Source organism: Oncorhynchus clarkii, chromosome 22 (assembly GCF_045791955.1).
Source record: "Oncorhynchus clarkii lewisi isolate Uvic-CL-2024 chromosome 22, UVic_Ocla_1.0, whole genome shotgun sequence".
In the NCBI taxonomy this organism is placed as follows: domain Eukaryota; kingdom Metazoa; phylum Chordata; class Actinopteri; order Salmoniformes; family Salmonidae; genus Oncorhynchus; species Oncorhynchus clarkii.
The window spans coordinates 14,060,913-14,087,051 of record NC_092168.1 but is presented as its reverse complement, the minus strand read 5'-3'; the positions used below and the strand labels follow the sequence as shown (position 1 = coordinate 14,087,051).

The 26,139-nt window shown below is 43.7% G+C and overlaps 1 protein-coding gene across 2 annotated transcripts in view; it reads left to right on the top strand.

Moving 5' to 3' along the window:
- Positions 1-7,957: 7,957 nt before the first annotated feature.
- The window catches only part of LOC139380428 (serine/threonine kinase 17b (apoptosis-inducing)), a 24,437-nt gene continuing 6,255 nt past the window's right edge, over positions 7,958-26,139 (top strand). The window contains exons 1-2 of one of the 2 annotated variants that reach the window (XM_071123090.1): positions 7,958-8,218; positions 8,498-8,605. In XM_071123090.1, the coding sequence (XP_070979191.1) occupies positions 8,568-8,605 (38 nt within the window). In that variant the 5' untranslated portion in view covers positions 7,958-8,218; positions 8,498-8,567. Of the gene's footprint in view, positions 8,219-8,464; positions 8,606-26,139 lie in introns of both variants that reach the window. The other variant, XM_071123089.1, reaches the window with a different exon arrangement.

The window sequence follows — 26,139 nt, the reverse complement described above, 5'->3', positions numbered from 1 at the left end:
CTACCATACAACAGTGGTAGGCCTGATTACCCACAATGATGAGACAGCCTGTAGGGAGGAGGTCAGAGATCTAGCCGTGTGGTGCCAGGACAACAACCTCTCCCGCTATGTGATCAAGACAAAGGACATGATTGTGAACTACAGGAAAAGGAGGACCGAGCAGGACCTGTCGTGGCTGAATCAGAATTAGTTAGGTAACATTGATAAATAAGATGTAAATGAAACATAATCATGCTTATGTGAGATATGTCAATAGAATGTCTTCTTTTGGATAATACTGTTGGCAGTTTGCAGTTATCCCTTCTCTGCTAGGGCTTAGTCACTTGGGGCCCAGAGAGGGGAGAGGTCAGGCTTGTCTTCATATGTCAATGTATCTGTTAAACCATGTGATGCTATGAAGAATATCAGAAGGGGAGGAGGACAGAATGGAGGTTTGTCTTCTTATGGGAATGTGTCTAACTATTGTATGTCCCCTCTGAGGTTGCCCTTATCTTGCTTTAGTATATAACCTAAGAGGTTCACTGTCTTTTCTGATCTTGTCCAGGAGGGGGTGTATTTGAGATGGGAGTATCTAGAATTGACAATTCTGGATGAGGTAATGGTTTGGTACTATATTGTACCAAGAACAAGATAAGAACTTTGTTTAGGAGACCAAACTGAATGATAATTTATAGCTAATGCTATCTGACTATGGGATACTCCTCTTTCAAGTAAAAGGTTATTTGTGAACTGTTCCTGAGATCTGTGTTTCGTCATGTGAGTTGAGATGGGTGTGTCTTGGCTATAAATGATACTAAGAACTGTTTTGTAGGGACTGAGAATTCATTTATAGACACTGAATTGATCTGAGAGTCAAAAAGGGCTATGGTGAAGCTCATATTATTAAAGATGCACTTTCTAATATAACTCTGACTTGTGTGTGGTTTGCTCTCTCAATGTTTAGTAATACAGGAAATTACCACGACAGACCCCATTCTCCTCAACAGGGCTATAGTGGAGCAGGTTGAGAGCTTCAAGTTCCTTGGCGTCCACATCAACAAAAAACTATCATGGTCCAAACACACCAAGACCGCCGTGAATAGGGCACGACAAAGCCTATTCCCCTTCAGGAGACTGAAAAGATTTGGCAAAGGTCCTCAGATCATCAAATGGTTCTATAGTTGCACCATCGAGTGGTTGCATCACGGCCTGGTATGGCAAATGCTCGTCCTCCGACCGCAAGGCACTACAGAGGGTAGAGCGTATAGCCCAGTACATCACTGGGGCCAAGCTTCCTGCCATCCAGGACCTCTACCAGGCGGTGTCGGAGGAAGGCCCTAAAAATGGTCAAATATTCCAGCCACCCTAGTCATAGAATGTTCTCTCTGCTACCGCATGTGAAGCGGTCCCGGAGCGCCAAGTCTAGATATAAATACTTCTTAACAGCTTCTATCACCAAGCCATAAGACTCCTGAACAGCTAATCAAATGGCTACCCAGACTATTTGCATTTCACCCCCCCCCCCTTTACGCTGCTGCTGCTCTGTTTACTATCTATTCATAGGCACTTTAAGTCTACCTACATAACTAAATAAATAACTTCACAGATCTTCATTGTAAAGTGTTTAAACACTGTTTCCCATGATTGTTCAATGAACCATAAACAATTAATGAACATACACCTGTGGAACGGTTGTTAAGACACTAACAGCTTACAGACGGTAGGCAATTAAGGTCACAGTTATGAAAACATAGGACACTATGAGGCCTTTCTACTGACTCTGAAAAACACCAAAAGAAAGATGCTCAGGGTCCCTGCTCATCTGCGTGAACATGCCTTAGGCATTGCAATGTCCGTACTGTGAGACTCCTAAGCCAGCGCTACAGGGAGACCACGTGTGGCAGACCATGGCAGACCACGTGTAACAATACCTGCACAGGATTGATACATCCGAACATCACACCTGCGGGACAGGTACAGGATGGCAACAACAACTGCCCGAGTGACACCAGGAATGCACAATCCCTCCATCAGTGCTCAGACTGTCCACAATAGGCTGAGAGATTCTGGACTGAGGGCTTGTAGGCCTGTTGTAAGGCAGGTCCTCACCAGATATAACCAGCAACAACGTCGTCTATGGGCACAAACCCACCATCGCTGGACCAGATAGGACTGGCAATAAGTGCTCTTCATTGACGAGTCGCGGTTTTGTCTCACCAGGGGTGATAGTCGGATTTGCGTTTGTCGTCGAAGGAATGAGCATTACACCGAGGCTTGTAATGTGGTGCGGGATCAATTTGGAGGTGGACAGTCTGCCATGGTCTGGAGCAGTGTGTCACAGCATCATTGTACTGAGCTTGCTGTCATTGCAGAAAATCTAAACACTGCGTTACAGGGAAGACATCCTCCTCCCTCATGTAGTACCCTTCCTGCAGGCTCATCCTGATATGACCCTCCAGCATGACAATGCCACCAGCCATACTGCTCGTTCTGTGCATGATTTCCTACAGGACAGGAATGTCAGTGTTCTCCCATGGCCATCGAGGAGCCCGGATCTCAATCCCATTGGGCACGTCTCGGACCTGTTGGATCGGAGGGTGAGGGCTAGGGTCATTCCCCCCAGAAATGTCCGGGAACTTGCAGGTGGCTTGGTGGAAGAGTGGGTTAACATCTCACAGCAAGAACTGTCAAATCTGGTGCAGTCCATGAGGAGGAGACGCACTGCAGTACTTAATGCAGCTGGTAGCCACACCAGATACTGACTGTTACTTTTGATTTTGACCCCCCCCCCCCCCTTTGTTCAGGGACACATTATTCCATTTCTGTTAGTCACATGTCTGTGGAACTTGTTCAGTTTATGTCTGTTGTTGAATCTTGTTTTGTTCATACAAATATTTACACATGTTAAGTTGAGGACAGTGAGAAGATGTTACATCTTACCTCAATTGCCTTGACTAACCAGTTCCCCACACATTTGACTCTGTACTGGTACCCACTGTAAATAGCCTTGCTCCTGTTATTTTACTGCTGCTCTTTAATTATTTGTTACTTTTATTTTTTACTTGACACTTATTTTTCTTACCTGCATTGTTTGTTTTTCCCCACCCAAAATTGTATTTTTTGTTAAAATCTTTACCCCTATCCAATTGGTAGTTAGTCTTGTCTCATCGGCTGCAACTCCCGTACGGACTCGAAGGTCGAGAGCTGTGCGTCCTCTGAAACACAACCTAACGCACTGCTTCTGGACACAATGCCCACTTAACCTGAATTTGGCCCATGTGACAAGTAAATTTGACTTGATGTCCCACTACGAGGGTACCCAAAGTCCAACGGGCGGACATGCAATTACTACCAGTCTTTCAGAAGGCCTGGAGGAGGTTACCCATACCTGGAGTACACCTTTCTCCTCCAAGAACCCTATCCAAGGCGGGTCGGTGTTGGACTGTGTTGACATGGAAGGGATTGGGCTTGCCCACATGCCCCCCATCCAACCACTGGTGGCTTCCCATCAACACCCTAGCCAGAAGTCCTCCATGACCTCAACTGGCCCCACCTTACCAACCAAGTACAAGCACTTCCAGTCCTCCCCGACAGAGAAGGTCTACAAGTTAGTCACCACAGGGGTGAGGGATGTCAGTACCCAATGTCAGTTCACACTAAAAAGATGTTACCACTAGCGCAGCCAAGCTACAGGCCAAGTGCGCAGTCAGACATGTTTCTGACTAAATCAAAACAAACAGCGTGCCTGCCTACAACACCACCAGAGGGCACTACTGCTTTTTCTGTAGTGATAGGCCACATAAGCGTTTTCCCGCTGCAGACCAGCCGAGCATGCGCAGTGCGTTTTCTACTGTCAAATACCCTTCCCCTGACAGAGGGTGCTGCTGCAATTTGCAGTCACCCCACCTCGATTAGAGAGATTTATATACACTCGGGCTCCGGGGGAACCTGCGTGTGTCCTCTGGGAGCAAATCGCAACGCTACAGAACAGTCAGCTGCTCTTGGAACACCTGACATTTCTAGGTTTCAGAATAAACACAGCGAAGAGCATTCTAATTCCCACGAAAACTGTTTCTAGGTTTAACCCTAGATTAGGTATCATTCAAAGCTTGCCTTTCAGTGAAACGTATAAGAACATTCCAGAATTGCCTAGCACTGTTTCGCACAGGGTACCTGGTTTCTTTCAAAACATGCCTGAGGCTGCTAGGTTTGATGGCATCCGCTTTAGTAGTCATCCCATTAGGACGCTTGAAAATGAGAGGGTTTCAACGCTGAGTCTGAGCCCAATATGTCACAAACATCCGTGTACAAATCTCCATAAGTTGCACTGCACTCCTGGAGACACCCAACATTTCTTTAACAAGGTGTCCAGATGGGCACTGTTTATCCAGAAAAGTAGTCAAGATTGACTAATCTCTCTTGGGTTGGGGTGCGACCCTACTCGCTTGAGTAGCCTCGTTTCACTTACAAAAATTAAATTAAACCAATCTAGTGTTCAGCGAAATAACACAATGTCAAATACAGGTAACCTAGTCAAATAATTAACATTCAATCACATTAACCGTTACTCTCTCGCGGGAATTCCACTAATGGTCCATATGTAGCCAAACGTAGTTGCTGCTCATGTTGGTATCTGTACTGATGGCACAAAAGCCATGACAGGGAGACATAGTGGAGTGGTAACGTGCGTGCAAGCAGTTGCTCCCAACGCCACTTGGGTACACTGCAGCATCAACCGAGAGGCTCTTGCTTGCCAAGGAAATGCCTGACAGCTTGAAAGATGTTTTGGACACAACAGTAAAAATGGGTAACTTTGTTAAAGCAAAGCCCCTGAACTCTCGTGTATTTTCTACACTATGCAATTATATGGGCAGCAACCATGTAACGCTTTTTTTTTTTAATTGAGAGACGGAGCTTAAAGTTTTCTTTACTGACCATAATTTTCACTTGTCTGACCGCTTGCATGATGACGAGTTTCTCACACGACTGGCCTATCTTGGTGATGTTTTTTCTCGCCTGAATGATCTGAATCTAGGATTACAGGGACTCTCCGCAACTAGAGTGGGGCAAAAAAGTATTTAGTCAGCCACCAATTGTGCAAGTTCTCTCACTTAAAAAGATGAGAGAGGCCTGTAATTTTCATCATAGGTACACTTCAACTATGACAGACAAAATTAGGAAAAAAAATCCAGAAAATCTCATTTGATTTATTTGCAAATTATGGTGGAAGATAAACTTTTGTTATTGACCAAATACTTATCTCAATACTTTGTTATATACCCTTTGTTGGCAATGACAGAGGTCAAACATTTTCTGTAAATCTTCACAAGGTTTTCACACACTGTTGCTGGTATTTAGGATCATTCCTCCATGCAGATCTCCTCTAGAGCAGTGATGTTTTGGGGCTGTTGCTGGGCAACATGGACTTTCAACTCCCTCCAAAGATTTTCTATGGGGTTGAGATTTGGAGACTGGCTAGGCCACTCCAGGACCTTGAAATGCTTCTTACGAAGCCACTCCTTCGTTGCCCGGGCGGTGTGTTTGGGATCATTGTCATGCTGAAAGACCCAGCCACATTTCATCTTCAATGCCCTTGCTGACTCAAAATCTCACGATACATGGCCCCATTCATTCTTTCCTTTACACGAATCAGTCGTCCTGGTCCCTTTGCAGAAAAACGGCCCCAAAGCATGATGTTTCCACCCCCATGCTTCACAGTAGGTATGGTGTTCTTTGGATGCAACTCAGCATTCTTTGTCCTCCAAACACGACGAGTTGAGTTTTACCAAAAAGTTATATTTTGGTTTCATCTGACCATATGACAGTCTCCCAATCTTCTTCTGGATCATCCAAATGCTCTCTAGCAAACTTCAGACGGGCCTGGACATGTACTGGCTTAAGCAGGGGGACACGTCTGGCACTGCAGGATTTAAGTCCCTGGAGGCGTAGTGTGTTACTGATGGTAGGCTTTCTTACTTTGGTCCCAACTCTCTGCAGGTCATTCACTTGGTCCCCCCGTGTGGTTCTGGGATTTTTGCTCACTGTTCTTGTGATCATTTTGACCCCACGGGGTGAGATCTTGCGTGGAGCCCCAGATCGAGGGAGATTATCAGTGGTCTTGTATGTCTTCCATTTCCTAATAATTGCTCCCACAGTTGATTTCTTCAAACCAAGCTGCTTACCTATTGCAGATTCAGTCTTCCCAGCCTGGTGCAGGTCTACAATTTTGTTTCTGGTGTCCTTTGACAGCTCTTTGGTCTTGGCCATAGCGGAGTTTGGAGTGTGACTGTTTGAGGTTGTGGACAGGTGTCTTTTATACTGATAACAAGTTCAAACAGGTGCCATTAATACAGGTAACGAGTGGAGGATAGAGGAGCCTCTTAAAGAAGAAGTTACAGGTCTGTGAGAGACAGAAATCTTGCTTGTTTGTAGGTGACCAAATACTTCTTTCCCACCATAATTTGCAAATAAATTCATTAAAAATCCTACAATGTGATTTTCTGGATTTTTTTTTCTCATTTGGCTGTCATAGTTGAAGTGTACCTATGATGAAAATTTACAGGCCTCTCATCTTTTTAAGTGGGAGAACTTGCACAATTGGTGGCTGACTAAATACCTTTTTGCCCCACTGTATATTCAATATGCGGGACAAAATTGAAGCTATGATTGAGAAGTTGGAGCTCTTCTCTGTCTGCATTAACAAGGACAACACACAGGTCTTTCCATCCATTTATTAGATTTTTTGTGTGCAAATGAACTCAAGTTTGCGGACAATGCCAAATGTGATATAGTGAAGCACCTGAGTGAGTTGGGTGCGCAATTACGCAGCTACTTTACCCGAAACGGATGACCGAAACAACCTGGATTCAGTTATCCCTTTCATGCCCTGCCTCCAGTCCACTTACTGATATCTGAACACGAGAGCCTCATCATCATTAATAGTCTGGGTAGCTATTTGATTAGATATTCAGGAGTCTTTTGGCTTGGGGGTAAAAGCTGTTAAGAAGTCTTTTGGAACTAGGCTTGGCGCTCCGGTAACGCTTACCTTGTGGTCATAAGAGATGGTGGCAGAAACATTTATGTACAAAATAAGTTACAAATAACACAAAAAAGACACACACAATAGCACAATTTGTTAGGGGACCGTAAAACGGCAGCCATCTCTTCTGGCACCATTAAGTATTCCAGCGAGTTGGGACACTAAAAACTGTAATATTTTATGTTTCACCTAGTCGTGGCTGAACGACGACATGAATAACGAACAGCAGACAGGTTTACGCTTTTGTGGCAGGACAGAACAGCCGCCTCTGGTAAGATTAGATATGTGTATTTGTAAACAACAGCTGGTGTACGAAATCTAAGGAAGTCTCTAGGTTTTGCAAATACTGAAAAGCTAACTTTAGGTTACAACCGTAACCCCGGTTCTCTGATAGTATGAGTGAGGTATTTCACCAGACCACCCCCCTTGCATGAGTGAGGAAGAGCTGTTGCTAATTTTGAATTACTCAGACACTGTGTGGGACCTTTTTATAGGGTAGGAAGACACCCTTCCCCGATGCACACGTCCCGATGTCCAGTCAATCATGGCTGGTGTAGTGTAATAAAAGCTTCTGACAAATATGCTGGGGGCGTAGCCCACAAGTAAAATACCTCACTCATACTATAGAGAACCGGGGTTACGGTCGTAACCTAAGGTGTTTTACTTTGAATATAACCACCAGAGGGCATCAGGGGTCACAGGTTCACGTCGATGAGCCGTCTCTTTGACAACCTTTCCAAAAAATGTGTTAATACCTAACAAATGATTTAAATGAACACCCAGTCAAGTTAGAAGTATAAATTAAGTTACTACTGATGCATGGGTTAAAATATTTATTGTATTATTAAAATTGAGATTAAGTTGAAAAGGCGTAGACACGTCGCGCCTGCGCAGAACGAGGCGACAAAATGTCAAAACCGTCCGAACGAGATTGGTCGCAATCTAAATTTGAAGACGTGTTGCTCACATCAACGGGAGGAAGGATTTTATCCAGATGCTAGCTAGGCACTAAACTCGCTTATTAATGAACACAGTCAATAGGGAAAGTTTAAGTTGTTTGTCAATCAACCCGATAAGTGACAATTCGTGATGTATAGTTAGCTGTCTATTAAAGAAAAGTAAAAGGGAGCTAGTACGGTTGTTTAGATGGATAGCTAGCTAGCGAACGGTAGCCGTTGTTCTTCGTGACCTGTCTTTCAAGTAACTAACCAGCTGTTCTACTACTAACTAGTTATTATCCACAGCTAAAGCATCTCAAACTAGCTAGCTATTAGCTAGTAACTTAGTTAACGTTACTATGTAGCTATCCAGCTAATAGTTACAACATTGGCTAACTAAATAACTTTCAGCTAACTGGTTTAGCACTGGCTAAACACATTAGCTACTAGCTGGCTAGATAGTCTACGGCCTTGATTCGGCTTGACAGGTGCTAATTTATTGCCACAGTGAAGTCCGGCTAACAACAACGATGTCTCGCAGGCGGATTGACGGCCGCAATGGACCGACTGGGCTATTTGGAGAAATTCAAACCCATATCAATACGGAACCGATGGACAGTGTTTATGACATCACTGGCGAGTTGGGCAGGTGAGCCAATGTTACAATGTCCCCTTTTCAAACTTTCTCATTCCATCAACCCATTCTCTCAGTTCTTGTTATGACTCCAATGCATTCCATTGGCCTTTTGCATCCGAGAGAGCTAACGTTAGTGAGCTAATACTTACTCTCATCCTATCAAGGCTGGATACCATATTTAGCTATAACAACTATAAATCTAACTGTATTTGTTACATGCTTCGTAAACAACAGGTGTAGTATACTAACAGTGAACTGCTTATTTCCGGGCCCTTCCCAACAATGCATAGAGAGGGGGGGGGTGGGGGTGGTTGTGTGTGTGTGTTAAAATAAAATAATAAAAGAAGGAATAAATACACAAGGGGTAGCAGTACCAAGTCCATGTGCAGGGGTACAAGGTAATTGAGGTGTGTGTATGTATATACAGTGCCTTGCGAAAGTATTCGGCCCCCTTGAACTTTGCGACCTTTTGCCACATTTCAGGCTTCAAACATAAAGATATAAAACTGTATTTTTTTCTGACGAATCAACAACAAGTGGGACATAATCATGAAGTGGAACGACATTTATTGGATATTTCAAACTTTTTTAACAATTCAAAAACTGAAAAATTGGGCGTGCAAAATTATTCAGCCCCTTTACTTTCAGTGCAGCAAACTATCCAGAAGTTCAGTGAGGATCTCTGAATGATCCAATGTTGACCTAAATGACTAATGATGATAAATACAATCCACCTGTGTGTAATCAAGTCTCCGTATAAATGCACCTGCACTGTGATAGGCAAAACGTTATGTTTGGCGTAAAAGCAACACAGCTGAACACACCATCCCCACTGTCAAACATGGTGGTGGCAGCATCATGGTTTGGGCCTGCTTTTCTTTAGCAGGGACAGGGAAGATGGTTAAAATTGATGGGAAGATGGATGGAGCCAAATACAGGACCATTCTGGAAGAGAACCTGATGGAGTCTGCAAAAGACCTGAGACTGGGACGGAGATTTGTCTTCCAACAAGACAATGATCCAAAACATAAAGCAAAATCTACAATGAAATGGTTCAAAAATAAACATATCCAGGTGTTAGAATGGCCAAGTCAAAGTCCAGACCTGAATCCAATCGAGAATCTGTGGAAAGAACTGAAAACTGCTGTTCACAAATGCTCTCCATCCAACCTCACTGAGCTCGAGCTGTTTTGCAAGGAGGAATTACAATTTTTTCCCGTCTCTCGATGTGCAAAACTGATAGAGACATACCCCAAGCGACTTACAGCTGTAATCGCAGCAAAAGGTGGCGCTACAAAGTATTAACTTAAGGGGGCTGAATAATTTTGCACGCCCAATTTTTCAGTTTTTGATTTGTTAAAAAAGTTTGAAATATCCAATAAATGTCGTTCCACTTCATGATTGTGTCCCACTTGTTGTTGATTCTTCCCAAAAAAATACAGTTTTAATAATTTATGTTTGAAGCCTGAAATATGGCAAAAGGTCGCAAAGTTCAAGGGGGCCGAATACTTTCACAAGGCACTGTATGTAGGTGTATATATGTATGTGTGTATATTTTGCTGCATCTCAGGGCTTGAGGCTACAGACACCCTGGTTCATATTCAGGCTGTATCACAACCGGCCGTGATTGGGAGTCCCATAGGGCAGCGCAAAATGGCCCAGCGTCGTCCGGGTTTGGCTGGTGTAGGTCGTCAATGTAAATAAGAATTTGTTCTTAACTCAATTGCCTAGTTAAATGTAAAAATATACTGTAAGTAGGTATAAAGTGACTAGGCAACAGGATAGATAATGAACAGTAACAGCAACATATGTGATGAGTCAAAAGAGTTAGTGCAAAAAGGGGCAATGCAGATAGTCTGGGTAACCATTGGTTAGCTATTTAGCAGTCTTATGGCTTGAGGGTAGAAGCTGTTCAGGGTCCTGTTGGTTCCAGACTTGGCGCATCGCTAATGCTTGCCGTGTGGTAGCAGATAGAACAGTCTATGACTTGGGTGGCCGGAGTCTTTTGACATTTTTTTTGGGCCTTCCTCTGACACCGCCTGGTATAGAGGACATGGATGGCAGGGAGCTCGGCCCCAGTGATGCCAAGAAGTTGCTGTACCAAGCAGTGATGCAGCCAGTCGAGATGCTCTCAATGGTGCAGCTGTGTACTTTTTTTAATGTGGAACCTTGATGCTTATCACACTGTAAATGCAATTGTAGTAGGCCTATCTACAAACAGATTTGTGGGTTAAGGATTTTCTCCCAATATAATTTCTGTTATCAAATTTCAGGAAAATCCGAACTTTACATTTTTTGTTCCATATTCAAACAGGATGACCTCAGTCCTTTTGTAAGTAGATAGGTCACAAAGATGAGGCTATCCTCACAAAGAGATGTGACTATAAGTGCTGTATGTGTGCCTGTCCCAAACCTAGCATGTGTTGCCTACCATAAAGGACCCATTACTAGGTACACCCTAGCCCAAGAATGTACTCTTAAGGAGTGAAGGCAGTCCGACCGTTACTCCTTATGTTCCAAAGACCTTAAGGTATTTTCAGAGGTAGACTGGCTCTGGAAGACAAAACAGCCAAACACAGACATGAATTGATTATTAGTTGCGATACAGTTCTAGAAGCATAAAGCCCTTTACTTTCATATCACATCAAAACACTTACTGTGCACTGTTTTAGCCGGCTTCATCACAGTTGCAGCCAACAGTATTTCAGTTACAACACATTTCTGGCAGCTTTCTTCTGTTACACACGGGTGTTTGAAGCATGCCAGATAGGTAATTAGTACAGGTGGCCTCCTTTGTCTTCCAGTGAACACCTGCCAAATGCAGGTAGATTTTGTCATTGGTGGGTAAGAATGCCTTTTTCACCCAGCCACGTTGGCGGGTGGTCACACTGAGCATTTGGATATGCAAACATTCAATCTAAAGACCACATGAAGATGGTCGAATTGACAAGAAAGGCTACTAAAGTATGACTACTGTTGTGTTTCTTGGCCAGTTATATCGTTTTGTTCACAAGCTAGGTAGTTTGAGTTTGCTGCAACTGTCTGCTGCTAAGATGCTATCAGATTTTTTTTCTTCACAGACAAGACAGTGCCCAGTTACCGTGGTAACGGTCATCCCTTAAATGGGCAGGTGACATTTTTAAGGGTACATTGTGCTTCATTGACCATGGATCACTCCAAAAACATTTTTATTCATGAACTTTGAGCTGTTCCTTATCAGTAAAACTGAAATACTTTAATTGTTCTCTTTGATTTATTTGTATGCTTCTACATTTCTATTTAGGAATACATCATGTACTCCTTGTAAACAAATATCAGCATAGAGATCTGAACTTCTCTACTCCTTCCATGACAGATTGACCAGGTGAATTCAGGTAAAAGCTATGATCCCTTATTGATGTCACTTGTTAAATCCACTTCAATCAGTGTAGAGATGAAGGGGAGGAGACATGTTAAAATAAGGATTTTCAACCCTTGAGATGATTAAAACATGGATTGTGTATGTGCGCCATTCAATGGGTGAATGGGGAAAGACAAACTATTTCAGTGCCTTTAAACGGGGTATGGTAGTAGGTGCCAGGCACACCGGTCTGTGTCAAGAACTGCAACGCTGCTGGGTTTTTCATGCTCAACAGTTTCCTGTGTGTATCAAGAATGGTCCACCACCTAAAGGACAACTCTGGGCTGCGTTGGAGTCAACATGGGCCAGCATCCTTGTTGAACGCTTACGAGAACTTGCAGAGTCCATGCCCAACCAATTGAGGCTGTTTTTAGGGAAAAGGGGGGAGGGGGCTGCAACTTTATATTAGTAAGGTGTTCCTAATGTTTGGTATACTCAATGCAATATAATAAAAAGGTTTTTGTGGCAGTGCAGGCACTTTGTTGAACAGTTGTAGAACTGTTTATTTGTTTTTACTTTTCCATCTAAATTAGTGTTGTCACGATACCAAGATTTAATAATGATATGATACCAGGCGAAGTATCACTTTACTGAGTAGCCTAGCGCCCTGTTCGCCCACCCGCTTGTTCCCATTTTCTAAACGTTATGCTACACAAACTGATTCACTCTTCTATTCAATACAACAAATATTTAATTGAACCTCACTCTGTTCACTGTATAATAGAATGCTGCATAGGAAAAATAGCATAATTAAATTGTTGCCAGCAGCAGAGTTGGTCACCAACCCCCTGGAAAACATGAACACAGCATAACCAGCTTTGCTATAGGGTGAGTCAAATGGTCAGAGTGGGGTGTTCTCTCATTATGTGTCTGGAAGTAGCTAGCCAATATGGGGCAGTTAGCTTGGGTGCTTGACTGCAGTTGAGGTCAGAACGTTCGGATCAACCCGACTCATCGGCCAGAGCGTCCAGTGTGCTCTCTGAATGCGAAACATTCTGAATTTACAAATGGACAATCTGACAGCACAGTTGCAGTCACCAACGCTCTGAATAACATAATAGCCTAACCAGCTCTGCTAGGGTGAGTAATGTTCAGTGAGCTGTTGTCTCTCACTTAGATGTCTGGAAGTAGCTAGCAAGTTAGCTTGGATGCTTGACTGCTGCTGTTAGTACATTCGGATGAACCCTTAAAGAGATGGGTGGGGCTAAAGCTTAAGAGGGTGTGAACAATGTTGAATGGGTGTAGACAAAGAAGGGCTCTCCAATAGTAGTTTCAAAACATTCAAAGACCATTTTCTCAAACGTGAGTTTACAAGATTCACTATCAACGCATAATTACTTTCCACTTTGTTCCTCAACTGTAGTGTATGATGTACAATTTTGTAGCTCTGAGTCTACTTTTATCCCATGTAAAAAACGCAATATCAAAGTTTGCTATGTAAGACGGATTCAAATTTTTATTTTTTATAATAATAATTGAAGCCGGTCGTTCACATATAAGGTCCCACAGTTGACCGTGCATGTCAGAGTGAAAACCAAGCCATGAGGTCGAATGAATTCACCGTAGAGCTCCAAGACAGGATTGTGTTGGCACAGATGTGGGGAAGGGTACCAAAAAATGTCTGCAGCATTGAAGGTCCCCAAGAACAGAATGGCCTCCATTCTTAAATGGAAGAAATTTCGGAACAACTAAGACTTTCTAGAGCTTGGCCGCCTGGCCAAACTGAGCAATCGGGGGAGAAGGGCCTTGGTCCGGGAGGTGACCAAGAACCCGATGGTCACTCTGACAGCGCTCCAGAGTTCCTATGTGGAGATGGGAGAACCTTCCAGTAGGACAACAAGCACTCCACCAATCGGGCCTTTATGGTAGAGAGGCCAGACTGAAGCCACTCCTCAGTAAAAGGCACATGACCGCCCTCTTGGAGTTTGCCAAATGGCACTTAAAGGACTCTCTGACCATGAGAAACAATATTCTCTGGTCTGATGAAACCAAGATTGAACTCTTTGGCCTGAATGCCAAGCTTCACGTCTGGAGGAAACCTAGCACCATCCCTACGGTGAAGCATGTTGGTTGCAGCATCATGCTGTGGGGATGTTTTTCAGCAGCAGGGACTGGGAGACAAGTCCGGATCAAGAGGAAAGATGAACGGGGCAAAGTACAGAGAGATCCTTGATGAAAACCTTCTCCAGAGCGCTCAGGACCTCAGACTGGGGTGAAGGTTCACCTTCCAACAGGACAACGACCCTAAGCACACAGCCAAGACAACGCAGGAGTGGCTTCAAGACAAGTCTCTGAATGTCCTTGAGTGGCCCAGCCAGAGCCCGGACTTGAACCTGATCGAAAATCTCTGAAAATAGCTGTGCTGTGACGCTCCACATCCAACCTGACAGCGCTTGAGAGCATATGCAGAGTAGAATGGGAGATACTCCCCAAATACAGGTGTGCCAAGCTTGTGGTGTCATACTCAAGAAGACTCTTGGCTATAATTGCTGCCAAAGGTGCTTCAACAAGATATTGAGTAAAGGGTCTGAATGCTTATGTGAATGTGATATTTCAGTTTTGATTTAATACATTTGCTAAAATGATAACTGTTTATGCTTTGTCATTATGGGGTTTTGTCAATTAATCAATTAGGCTAACGTAACAAAGTGGAAAAAGTCAAGGGGTTTGAATACTTTTCGAATACATTGTACATGCATGTAAGGAGCCACATAAAGATTTATATTTTTTATACAGTTGAATATTTGAATCCTACCTCATGAGTAGCAGACCCTTTTCCTTTCTTCCTGTGCCAATCAAATTTGCTTAGACCTACTGTCAAGTCACCAGGTTGTTTGTTACTAGGCCAATTTTTTTAACCTTTATTTATCTAGGCAAGTCAGTTAAGAAATTCTTATTTTCAATGCACGTGAGAATCTCCAGATTCTGAACAAAAATACGTTAGGTGGCTTACTGAAAGATTCAATGGGATGGAGGACTTCAGTCGCTGTTCAAATCTTAATTTTCTTAGGTTTCCCTGAATGCTGTGGAATAACGGGAATGGAAGAATTCCTGGAAAAGGTAATACCACAACTACTGGGCCAGGAGAATTTTACACAGGCTCCCATAACAAACGAGCACATCCAACAGGTGACCCGAGAGGGGACACGATCAGTAAACCAAGGGGCATCATCGCCAAGTCCCTTAACTATAGGAACAAAGATAAAGTTCTGACTGGCCATCAAAGCCAAAAAGTCAGGAGTCAGACCTTTTGATGTATGGGGCCATCGGATCTATATCAACGCCGACATGAGCAGAGCCCTCTACATGAAAAAGCTATAAAGAAAAAGCTATGGGGAAAAATGAGTCCTGTTTTCTCTGGTGTACCCCACACAACTATGGGTCAAATGGCAGGGAAGAGACATCACACTGAAATCAGCTAAATAAATCGGGTTCCTGGATATAGAATGGTAGAAATAGCAATGAATGAACTGTATAGATTAGGGCAGCTTTTTAACAGATGATGTACGACAGATGCAATACTCGACTAAGCCTACTGAAATGAGGTGAAAGATGGACATTTACACCCCACCACATCAGATACAAAAGAAGGGTATGTGTTGTAAATCCCTTCACTTACAGGCCTAATTGAAAAAACAATCACAGCACCACTCGGGCAATCTGTCTAAATGAATAACACTTTAATGACAATTGGCTATGCAGCTTAATGACAACTCATTAATTGGTAGTCTATAGCCATAATCCATTTATTTAAGTAATGAACTGACGAGGGAATAGGACATGATTGCTATGATCTGGACAACAAAAAAAAAATGCTCCCCAGCTTATAGGCTACACTACATGGCCAAAAGTATGTGGATTTGGCTATTGCGGCCACACCCGTTGCTGACAGGTGTATAAAATCGAGCACACCGTCATGCAATCTCCATAGACAAACAAGTAGTAGAAGGGCCCATACTGAAGAGCTCAGTGACTTTCAACGTGACACCATAGGATGCCACCTTTCCAACAAGTCAGTTTGTACAATCTCTGCCCTGCTAGAGCTGCCATACAAGGAACTATTTCTGGGAACTTTGAATTGTCAAGAGGTGTAAAACAAGGTTGGCTATGTCACCATACCTATTATGGCCATTCAATTGTTTTCTTTAAAAATCAGATCTAATGATAACATCAAGGGGCAAAAAAATAAGGGTTTAGAGACAAGTATCAATGTACGCCGATGCTTAAAGTTTTCTCTTGAGTTAAACCTTGAAGGGCCTCATTGAGGACTTGGATAATTTCTCGAGTTTCTCTGGACTATAACCTGACTATGTTAAGTGTATATTGCAGATTGGCCTCTAAAAGATAAACTTTAAATTGTCATGTGGTCTCCCGATTTTAAATGGGCAGATGGTGAAGTCGATATGCTTGGTGTTCATATCCCTTGAAAAGTTCAGCGATCTTGCAACTTTGATCGAATATACTGAACAAAAATATAAACGCAACATGCAACAATTTCAACAATTTTACTGAGGTTACAAGAAAAGCGGTCAATTTAATTAAATAAATTAGGCCCCAATCTATGGATTTCACATGACTGGGCAGTGGCGCAGCCAGGCCCAGCCAATTAGAATATGTTTTTTTCTCACAAAAGGGTTTTATTACAGAGACAAGTACTATTCAGTTTCATCAGCTGTCTGGGTGGCTTGTCTCGGATGATCCCTCGGGTGAAGAAGCTGGATGTGGAGGTCCTGGGCTGGTGTGGTTACACGTGGTCTGCGGTTGTGAGGCCGGTTGGACGTACTGCCAAATTCTCTAAATTGGAGGCGCCTTATGATAGATAAATTAACATTCAATTCTCTGGGAACAGCTCCGGTGGACATTCCTGCAGTCAGCATGCCAATTGCACAATCCCTCAACTTGAGACATTGGTGGCGTTGTGTGACAAAACTGCACACCTATGTTAACTCATCACGGCTTTGCCACAAAATAATTAGTCTAAGGAAATGCCTATTCCAATTTTATCTGCCACCCATTGAAACATCTAATGGCTCAATGATTAGTATAAATCCAAAAATGTATCCATGTCTTACAGTAAAAATATTTGACAGCAATATCGTATAAAGTTTTTGATGTCCCAATACCTTGGTATCGGGTCTGAACTGACATATGACACAATTCAAATCAAATCAAATTTTATTTGTCACATACACATGGTTAGCAGATGTTAATGCGAGTGTAGCGAAATGCTTGTGCTTCTAGTTCCGACAATGCAGTAATAACAAGTAATCTAACTAACAATTCCAAAACTACTGTCTTGTACACAGTGTAAGGGGATAAAGAATATGTACATAAGGATATATGAATGAGTGATGGTACAGAGCAGCATAGGCAAGATACAGTAGATGGTATCGGGTACAGTATGTACAAATGAGATGAGTATGTAAACAAAGTGGCATAGTATAGTATAAAGTGGCTAGTGATACATGTATTACATAAGGATACCGTCGATGATATAGAGTACAGTATATACGTATGCATATGAGATGAATAATGTAGGGTAAGTAACATTTATATAAGGTAGCATTGTTTAAAGTGGCTAGTGATATATTTACATCATTTCCCATCAATTCCCATTATTAAAGTGGCTGGAGTTGAGTCAGTGTGTTGGCAGCAGCCACTCAGTGTTAGTGGTGGCTGTTTAACAGTCTGATGGCCTTGAGATAGAAGCTGTTTTTCAGTCTCTCGGTCCCAGCTTTGATGCACCTGTACTGACCTCGCCTTCTGGATGATAGCGGGGTGAACAGGCAGTGGCTCGGGTGGTTGATGTCCTTGATGATCTTTATGGCCTTCCTGTGACATCGGGTGGTGTAGGTGTCCTGGAGGGCAGGTAGTTTGCCCCCGGTGATGCGTTGTGCAGACCTCACTACCCTCTGGAGAGCCTTACGGTTGAGGGCGGTGCAGTTGCCATACCAGGCGGTGATACAGCCCGCCAGGATGCTCTCGATTGTGCATCTGTAGAAGTTTGTGAGTGCTTTTGGTGACAAGCCAAATTTCTTCAGCCTCCTGAGGTTGAAGAGGCGCTGCTGCGCCTTCTTCACGATGCTGTCTGTGTGAGTGGACCAATTCAGTTTGTCTGTGATGTGTATGCCGAGGAACTTAAAACTTGCTACCCTCTCCACTACTGTTCCATCGATGTGGATAGGGGGGTGTTCCCTCTGCTGTTTCCTGAAGTCCACAATCATCTCCTTAGTTTTGTTGACGTTGAGTGTGAGGTTGTTTTCCTGACACCACACTCCGAGGGCCCTCACCTCCTCCCTGTAGGCCGTCTCATCGTTGTTGGTAATCAAGCCTACCACTGTTGTGTCGTCCGCAAACTTGATGATTGAGTTGGAGGCGTGCGTGGCCACGCAGTCGTGGGTGAACAGGGAGTACAGGAGAGGGCTCAGAACGCAACCTTGTGGGGCCCCAGTGTTGAGGATCAGCGGGGAGGAGATGTTGTTGCCTACCCTCACCACCTGGGGGCGGCCCGTCAGGAAGTCCAGTACCCAGTTGCACAGGGCGGGGTCGAGACCCAGGGTCTCGAGCTTGATGACGAGCTTGGAGGGTACTATGGTGTTGAATGCCGAGCTGTAGTCGATGAACAGCATTCTCACATAGGTATTCCTCTTGTCCAGATGGGTTAGGGCAGTGTGCAGTGTGGTTGAGATTGCATCGTCTGTGGACCTATTTGGGCGGTAAGCAAATTGGAGTGGGTCTAGGGTGTCAGGTAGGGTGGAGGTGATATGGTCCTTGACTAGTCTCTCAAAGCACTTCATGATGACGGATGTGAGTGCTACGGGGCGGTAGTCATTTAGCTCAGTTACCTTAGCTTTCTTGGGAACAGGAACGATGGTGGCCCTCTTGAAGCATGTGGGAACAGCAGACTGGTATAGGGATTGATTGAATATGTCCGTAAACACACCGGCCAGCTGGTCTGCGCATGCTCTGAGGGCGCGGCTGGGGATGCCATCTGGGCCTGCAGCCTTGCGAGGGTTAACACGTTTAAATGTCTTACTCACCTCGGCTGCAGTGAAGGAGAGACCGCATGTTTTCGTTGCAGGCCGTGTCAGTGGCACTGTATTGTCCTCAAAGCGGGCAAAAAAGTTATTTAGTCTGCCTGGGAGCAAGACATCCTGGTCCGTGACTGGGCTGGGTTTCTTCCTGTAGTCCGTGATTGACTGTAGACCCTGCCACATGCCTCTTGTGTCTGAGCCGTTGAATTGAGATTCTACTTTGTCTCTGTACTGGTGCTTAGCTTGTTTGATAGCCTTGCGGAGGGAATAGCTGCACTGTTTGTATTCGGTCATGTTACCAGACACCTTGCCCTGATTAAAAGCAGTGGTTCGCGCTTTCAGTTTCACACGAATGCTGCCATCAATCCACGGTTTCTGGTTAGGGAATGTTTTAATCGTTGCTATGGGAACGACATCTTCAACGCACGTTCTAATGAACTCGCACACCGAATCAGCGTATTCGTCAATGTTGTTATCTGACGCAATACGAAACATCTCCCAGTCCACGTGATGGAAGCAGTCTTGGAGTGTGGAGTCAGCTTGGTCGGACCAGCGTTGGACAGACCTCAGCGTGGGAGCCTCTTGTTTTAGTTTCTGTCTGTAGGCAGGGATCAACAAAATGGAGTCGTGGTCAGCTTTTCCGAAAGGGGGGCGGGGCAGGGCCTTATATGCGTCGCGGAAGTTAGAGTAACAATGGTCCAAGGTCTTTCCTCCCCTGGTTGCGCAATCGATATGCTGATAAAATTTGGGGAGTCTTGTTTTCAGATTAGCCTTGTTAAAATCCCCAGCTACAATGAATGCAGCCTCCGGATAAATTGTTTCCAGTTTGCAGAGAGTTAAATAAAGTTCGTTCAGAGCCATCGATGTGTCTGCTTGGGGGGGGATATATACGGCTGTGATTATAATCGAAGAGAATTCTCTTGGTAGATAATGCGGTCTACATTTGATTGTGAGGAATTCTAAATCAGGTGAACAGAAGGATTTGAGTTCCTGTATGTTTCTTTCATCGCACCATGTCACGTTAGTCATAAGGCATACGCCCCCGCCCCTCTTTTTACCAGAAAGATGTTTTTTCCTGTCTGCGCGATGCATGGAGAAACCTGTTGGCTGCACCGCTTCGGATAGCGTCTCTCCAGTAAGCCACGTTTCCGTGAAGCAAAGAACGTTACAGTCTCTGATGTCCCTCTGGAATGCTACCCTTGCTCGGATTTCATCAACCTTGTTGTCAAGAGACTGGACATTGGCAAGAAGAATGCTAGGGAGTGGTGCGCGCTGTGCCCGTCTCCGGAGTCTGACCAGAAGACCGCCTCGTTTCCCTCTCTTTCGGAGTCGTTTTTTTGGGTCGCTGCATAGGATCCACTCCGTTGTCCTGTTTGTAAGGCAGAACACAGGATCCGCGTCGCGAAAAACATATTCTTGGTCGTACTGATGGTGAGTTGATGCTGATCTTATATTCAGTAGTTCTTCTCGACTGTATGTAATGAAACCTAAGATGACCTGGGGTACTAATGTAAGAAATAACACGTAAAAAAACAAAAAACTGCATAGTTTCCTAGGAACGCGAAGCGAGGCGGCCATCTCTGTCGGCGCCGGAAGTAACATATTCACACAATCAATCTGTTCTTTTCCATTTAAGCTATTATATAAAACACTTAATACAAAGGAGTGCTCAATATATGGGACATTGAACAGTCAGCCTTGTGCACGAGGAAACAGAATCAATAGAACATTTTATGGTACTGTCCATCGGTGGCTCGCTTTTGAAGTCAAGTCTAGGAATGGTTGTTATATCAGGATTCAGATGGACCTGCAAACTGTATTGTTAGGGGTTCTGAAAAACCACAATGGGTCAATTGGAAATATCATTATACTCTTGGGTAAAGTATTTATTTTTAGGGTATATTTGTAGAAATAGTACAAATAGGTAGGTCCAGGACTCTTCTATGAGTCCTATAGTAAAATGTAGGAATATATTGCAAAAGAAAATAGCAAAATTGCATTATACTGGGAAAGATGGGTTAATCTGTGGACATCGGTGGGTTGGAGTTAAGATCAGAATGACTGGTGGATTGGCTGCTGTGGGTTAAAATCCAGCATTTGGAGAAAGAGGAATTTATGTATCATTATTTAATTACAGGTAACTTAGATGTGAGTGACATAATAGCTTTAAGTAGAAGTATTGTAGTCCGAAGTGAGCGTCAATGAATGGCCTAGGGTACATCCCATCCCTGGTGTCTCATCTTACTAGTGCAATGCAGGACGAAGGAAGCAAGGATGTGTGGAAACTAGACTTGAGCTCAGCCACAGAGAGAGGAAATAGACTAAAATGGTCTTCTTCCTGTTTGTGTGTGTACAGGGTGGCAATTTGAGTTTTCCCTAGATTGTGAAATTGTCAATTCAATGTTAATTTACAGTACAAACTAGGTTTGGGCAGTATGCAGATTTTCATATTGTTATACCGTCCTTCTCTCATCCCGGGATTTACGGTATTATCATTTTAGTACACAAGGGGGTGCCCAAAAAACACAAAGCCCATTGGGCATCTATTACCAGAATGCTAACAAAATGAATAGAGAATTTCCATAAAGGCTGCTAGCTAAATAGGCTAGTGAGCACAAACGAAAATAAACTAATTGCAATGACAGGCAGTTATACATATCAGTATTAGCTACCGGATATAATTTTTGGTTAGTTTGGACATATACAAGCAAATGTGAACGAGAGACATTGTGCGAATGAACAAAATTTTGACACATGCTTGTGTGAAGGAAGAATAGTACTGGCTCTGGAGCAGCATGTGTACCTGTTTTGGTCAGAGAAGAGTGGAGAGGAGCAGACAGGCCGAGAACAGAGAGGATAAAAACGCAAGGAAATCAAGCAGTGGGAGCTGTACAGAACTCATTTTCAAACACTGCAGAAAGCGAACACTATATGATTCCCTGTCACCTTATTAATTCAGCCACTTGCTTAGATAACGCAAGCAGTCATTTTTACTTGCTAATTAATGTAGAATTCTGTGTTTTTGACGCAGGAGAAAACGGATCTAAAATGCCTCTTGTAATTTCTGCTCGGTATCAACCTTCATTTTGTGCTTTAGTTGCACTTCACGTGGATGAGAATTCACAAACAGTCATTCTATCAGTAGACAGTGCTTTTCTCCATTTAAAATTAAAGATTAACTTAAAGAAACCTTATGTTTCTTAGGTGTGTCCAAACGTTGGACTGGTACTGTACCTGTTGCTGCTAATGACCAAAAAGAGCTTCTGGGTATCAGAACAGCTATCACTCACCTCAAACTGGATGAAGATTTTTTTTTTCTATAATGAGTCCGACGTGAAGGATATACTCTTTCTCCAAGACCAAGCCAAAATCCCTATCATTTGATTGAAGAAAAGACAGAGGTACACGTGGAGGCAATCGGAGTGCCTTGTGAGAATTTTTCAGCAAGTGGATAACCCGCCTCAACAATTTTGAGACTGTCCTACCTACCATTTTTGAGACTGTCCTACCAACGGGACATTAATTAATACAGTGCCTTGCGAAAGTATTCGGCCCCCTTGAACTTTGCGACCTTTTGCCACATTTCAGGCTTCAAACATAAAGATATAAAACTGTATTTTTTTGTGAAGAATCAACAACAAGTGGGACACAATCATGAAGTGGAACGACATTTATTGGATATTTCAAACTTTTTTAACAAATCAAAAACTGAAATATTGGTCGTGCAAAATTATTCAGCCCCCTTAAGTTAATACTTTGTAGCGCCACCTTTTGCTGCGATTAGAGCTGTAAGTCGCTTGGGGTAGGTCTCTATCAGTTTTGCACATCGAGAGACTGAATTTTTCCCATTCCTCCTTGCAAAACAGCTCGAGCTCAGTGAGGTTGGATGGAGAGCATTTGTGAACAGCAGTTTTCAGTTCTTTCCACAGATTCTCGATTGGATTCAGGTCTGGACTTTGACTTGGCCATTCTAACACCTGGATATGTTTATTTTTGAACCATTCCATTGTAGATTTTGCTTTATGTTTTGGATCATTGTCTTGTTGGAAGACAAATCTCCGTCCCAGTCTCAGGTCTTTTGCAGACTCCATCAGGTTTTCTTCCAGAATGGTCCTGTATTTGGCTCCATCCATCTCATCAATTTTAACCATCTTCCCTGTCCCTGCTGAAGAAAAGCAGGCCCAAACCATGATGCTGCCACCACCATGTTTGACAGTGGGGATGGTGTGTTCAGCTGTGTTGCTTTTACGCCAAACATAACGTTTTGCATTGTTGCCAAAAAGTTCCATTTTGGTTTCATCTGATCAGAGCACCTTCTTCCACATGTTTGGTGTGTCTCCCAGGTGGCTTGTGGCAAACTTTAAACGACACTTTTTATGGATATCTTTAAGAAATGGCTTTCTTCTTGCCACTCTTCCATAAAGGCCAGATTTGTGCAATATACGACTGATTGTTGTCCTATGGACAGAGTCTCCCACCTCAGCTGTAGATCTCTGCAGTTCATCCAGAGTGATCATGGGCCTCTTGGCTGCATCTCTGATCAGTCTTCTCCTTGTATGAGCTGAAAGTTTAGAGGGACGGCCAGGTCTTGGTAGATTTGCAGTGGTCTGATACTCCTTCCATTTCAATATTATCGCTTGCACAGTGCTCATTGGGATGTTTAAAGCTTGGGAAATCTTTTTGTATCCAAATCCGGCTTTAAACTTCTTCACAACAGTATCTCGGACCTGCCTGGTTTGTTCCTTGTTCTTCAGGATGCTCTCTGCGCTTTTAACGGACCTCTGAGACTATCACAGTGCAGGTGCATTTATACGGAGACTTGATTACACACAGGTGGATTGTATTTATCATCATTAGTCATTTAGGTCAACATTGGATCATTCAGAGATCCTCACTGAACTTCTGGAGAGAGTTTGCTGCACTGAAAGTAAAGGGGCTGAATAATTTTGCACGCCCAATTTTTCAGTTTTTGATTTGTTAAAAAAGTTTGAAATATCCAATAAATGTCGTTCCACTTCATGATTGTGTCCCACTTGTTGTTGATTCTTCACAAAAAAATACAGTTTTATATCTTTATGTTTGAAGCCTGAAATGTGGCAAAAGGTCGCAAAGTTCAAGGGGGCCGAATACAGTGCCTTGCGAAAGTATATTATGTTTCACCGAGTCGTGGCTGAATGACGACATGGATAATATACAGTCGGCGGGACAAATTCTGCGTCTGGTAAGATGGGTGATGGGATGTGTCTATTTGTCAATAACAGCTGCTGCACGATATTTAATATTAAGGAAGTCTCTAGGTATTGCTCACCTGAAGTAGAGTACCTCATGATAAGCTGTAGACCACCCTATCTACCAGGATAGTTTTCATCTATATTTTTCGTAGCTGTGTATTTATCACTACATACCGATGCTGGTACTAAGATATCACTCAATGAGCTGTTTTAATGCCATAAGCAAACAAGAAAATGCTCATCCATAAGCGGCGCTCCTAGTGGTCGGGGACTTTAATGCAGTCAAACTTAAATCTGTTTGACCAGAATGTCACATGCAACTAGAGTGAAAAAAAACTCTAGACCACCTTTACTCCACACACAGAGACGCATACAAATCTCTCCCTCGCTCTCCATTTGGCAAATCTGACTATAAGTCTATCCTCCTGATTCCTACTTGCAAGCCAAAACTGAAGCAGGAAGTACCAGTGACTCGCTCAATACAGAAGATGTCAGATGCGGATGCTATGCTACAGGTCTGTTTTGCTAGCACAGACTGGAATATGTTCTGGAATTCATCCAATGTCATTGAGGAGTATACCACATCAGTCACTGGCTTCATCAATAAGTGCTTTGATGACAACGTCCCGAGCTACAGGCTAGAGCTATGCCCTCAGACGAACCATCAAACAGGCAAAGCGTCAATACAGGACTAAGATTGAATCCTACTAGAACTGCTCTGACGCTCGTCGGATGCAGGGCTTAAAATCGATTACGGAATGCAAAGGGAACCCAGCCACTAGCTGCCCAGTGACACAAGCCTTCCAGATGGGCTAAATGTTTTTATGCTGGTTTCGAGGCAAGCAACCCTGAAGCATGCATGAGAGCACCAGTTGTCCCAGACGACTGATCACGCTCGCCGTAGCCAATGTGAGTAAGATCTTCAAACAGGTCAACATTCACTAGGCTGCGGGGCCAGACGATTACCAGGATGTGTACTTAAAGCATGCGCGGACCATCTGGCAAGTGACTTCACTGACATTTTCAACCTCTCCCTGACCGAGTCTGTAATACCTACATGTTTCAAGGAGACCACCATAGTCCCTGTGCCCAAGAAAGCGAACGTAACCTGCCTAAATGACTACAGCCCCGTAGCACTCATGTTGGTAGCCATGACTTGCTTTGAAAGGCTGGTCATGTCTCACCAATACCATCATCCCGGAAACCCTAGACCCACTCCAATTCACGTACTGCCCCAACAGATCCACAGATGATGCAATCTCTATTGCACTCCACACTGCCCTTTCCCACCTGGACAAAAGAACACCTATATGAGATTGCTATTCATTGACTACAGCTCTGCGTTCAATACCATAGTGCCCACAAAGCTCATCCCTAAGCTAAGCACCCTTGGACTAAACACTTCCTTCCACAACTGGATCCTGGACTTCGTGACGGGCCGCCCCCAGGTGGTAAGGGTAAGCAACAATACATTTACCGTGCTGATTCTCAATACGAGGGCCCCTCGGGTGCATGCTTAATCCCCTCCTGTACTCCCTGTTCACCCACGACTGCATTGCCAGGCACGACTCCAACACCATCATGTCGTTTGCTGGTGACACAACAGTAGTAGGCCTGATCACCGACAACGATGAGACAGCCTATAGCAGGCCTGGGCTTCTCCAGTCCTCGGGGGCCTGATTGACCCCAATCTTTTGACCCAGCTAACACACCTGCCTCCAATAATCACCTAATCATGATCTTCAGTGTGATGCCAATCAGGCCCAGAGGACTGGAATTTGCCAGGCCTGGTCTATTGGGAGGTCAGCAGCGACGACAACAACCTCTACATCAATGTGAGCAAGACAAAGTAGCTGAAAAATCTACCAGCCACTCAGATTT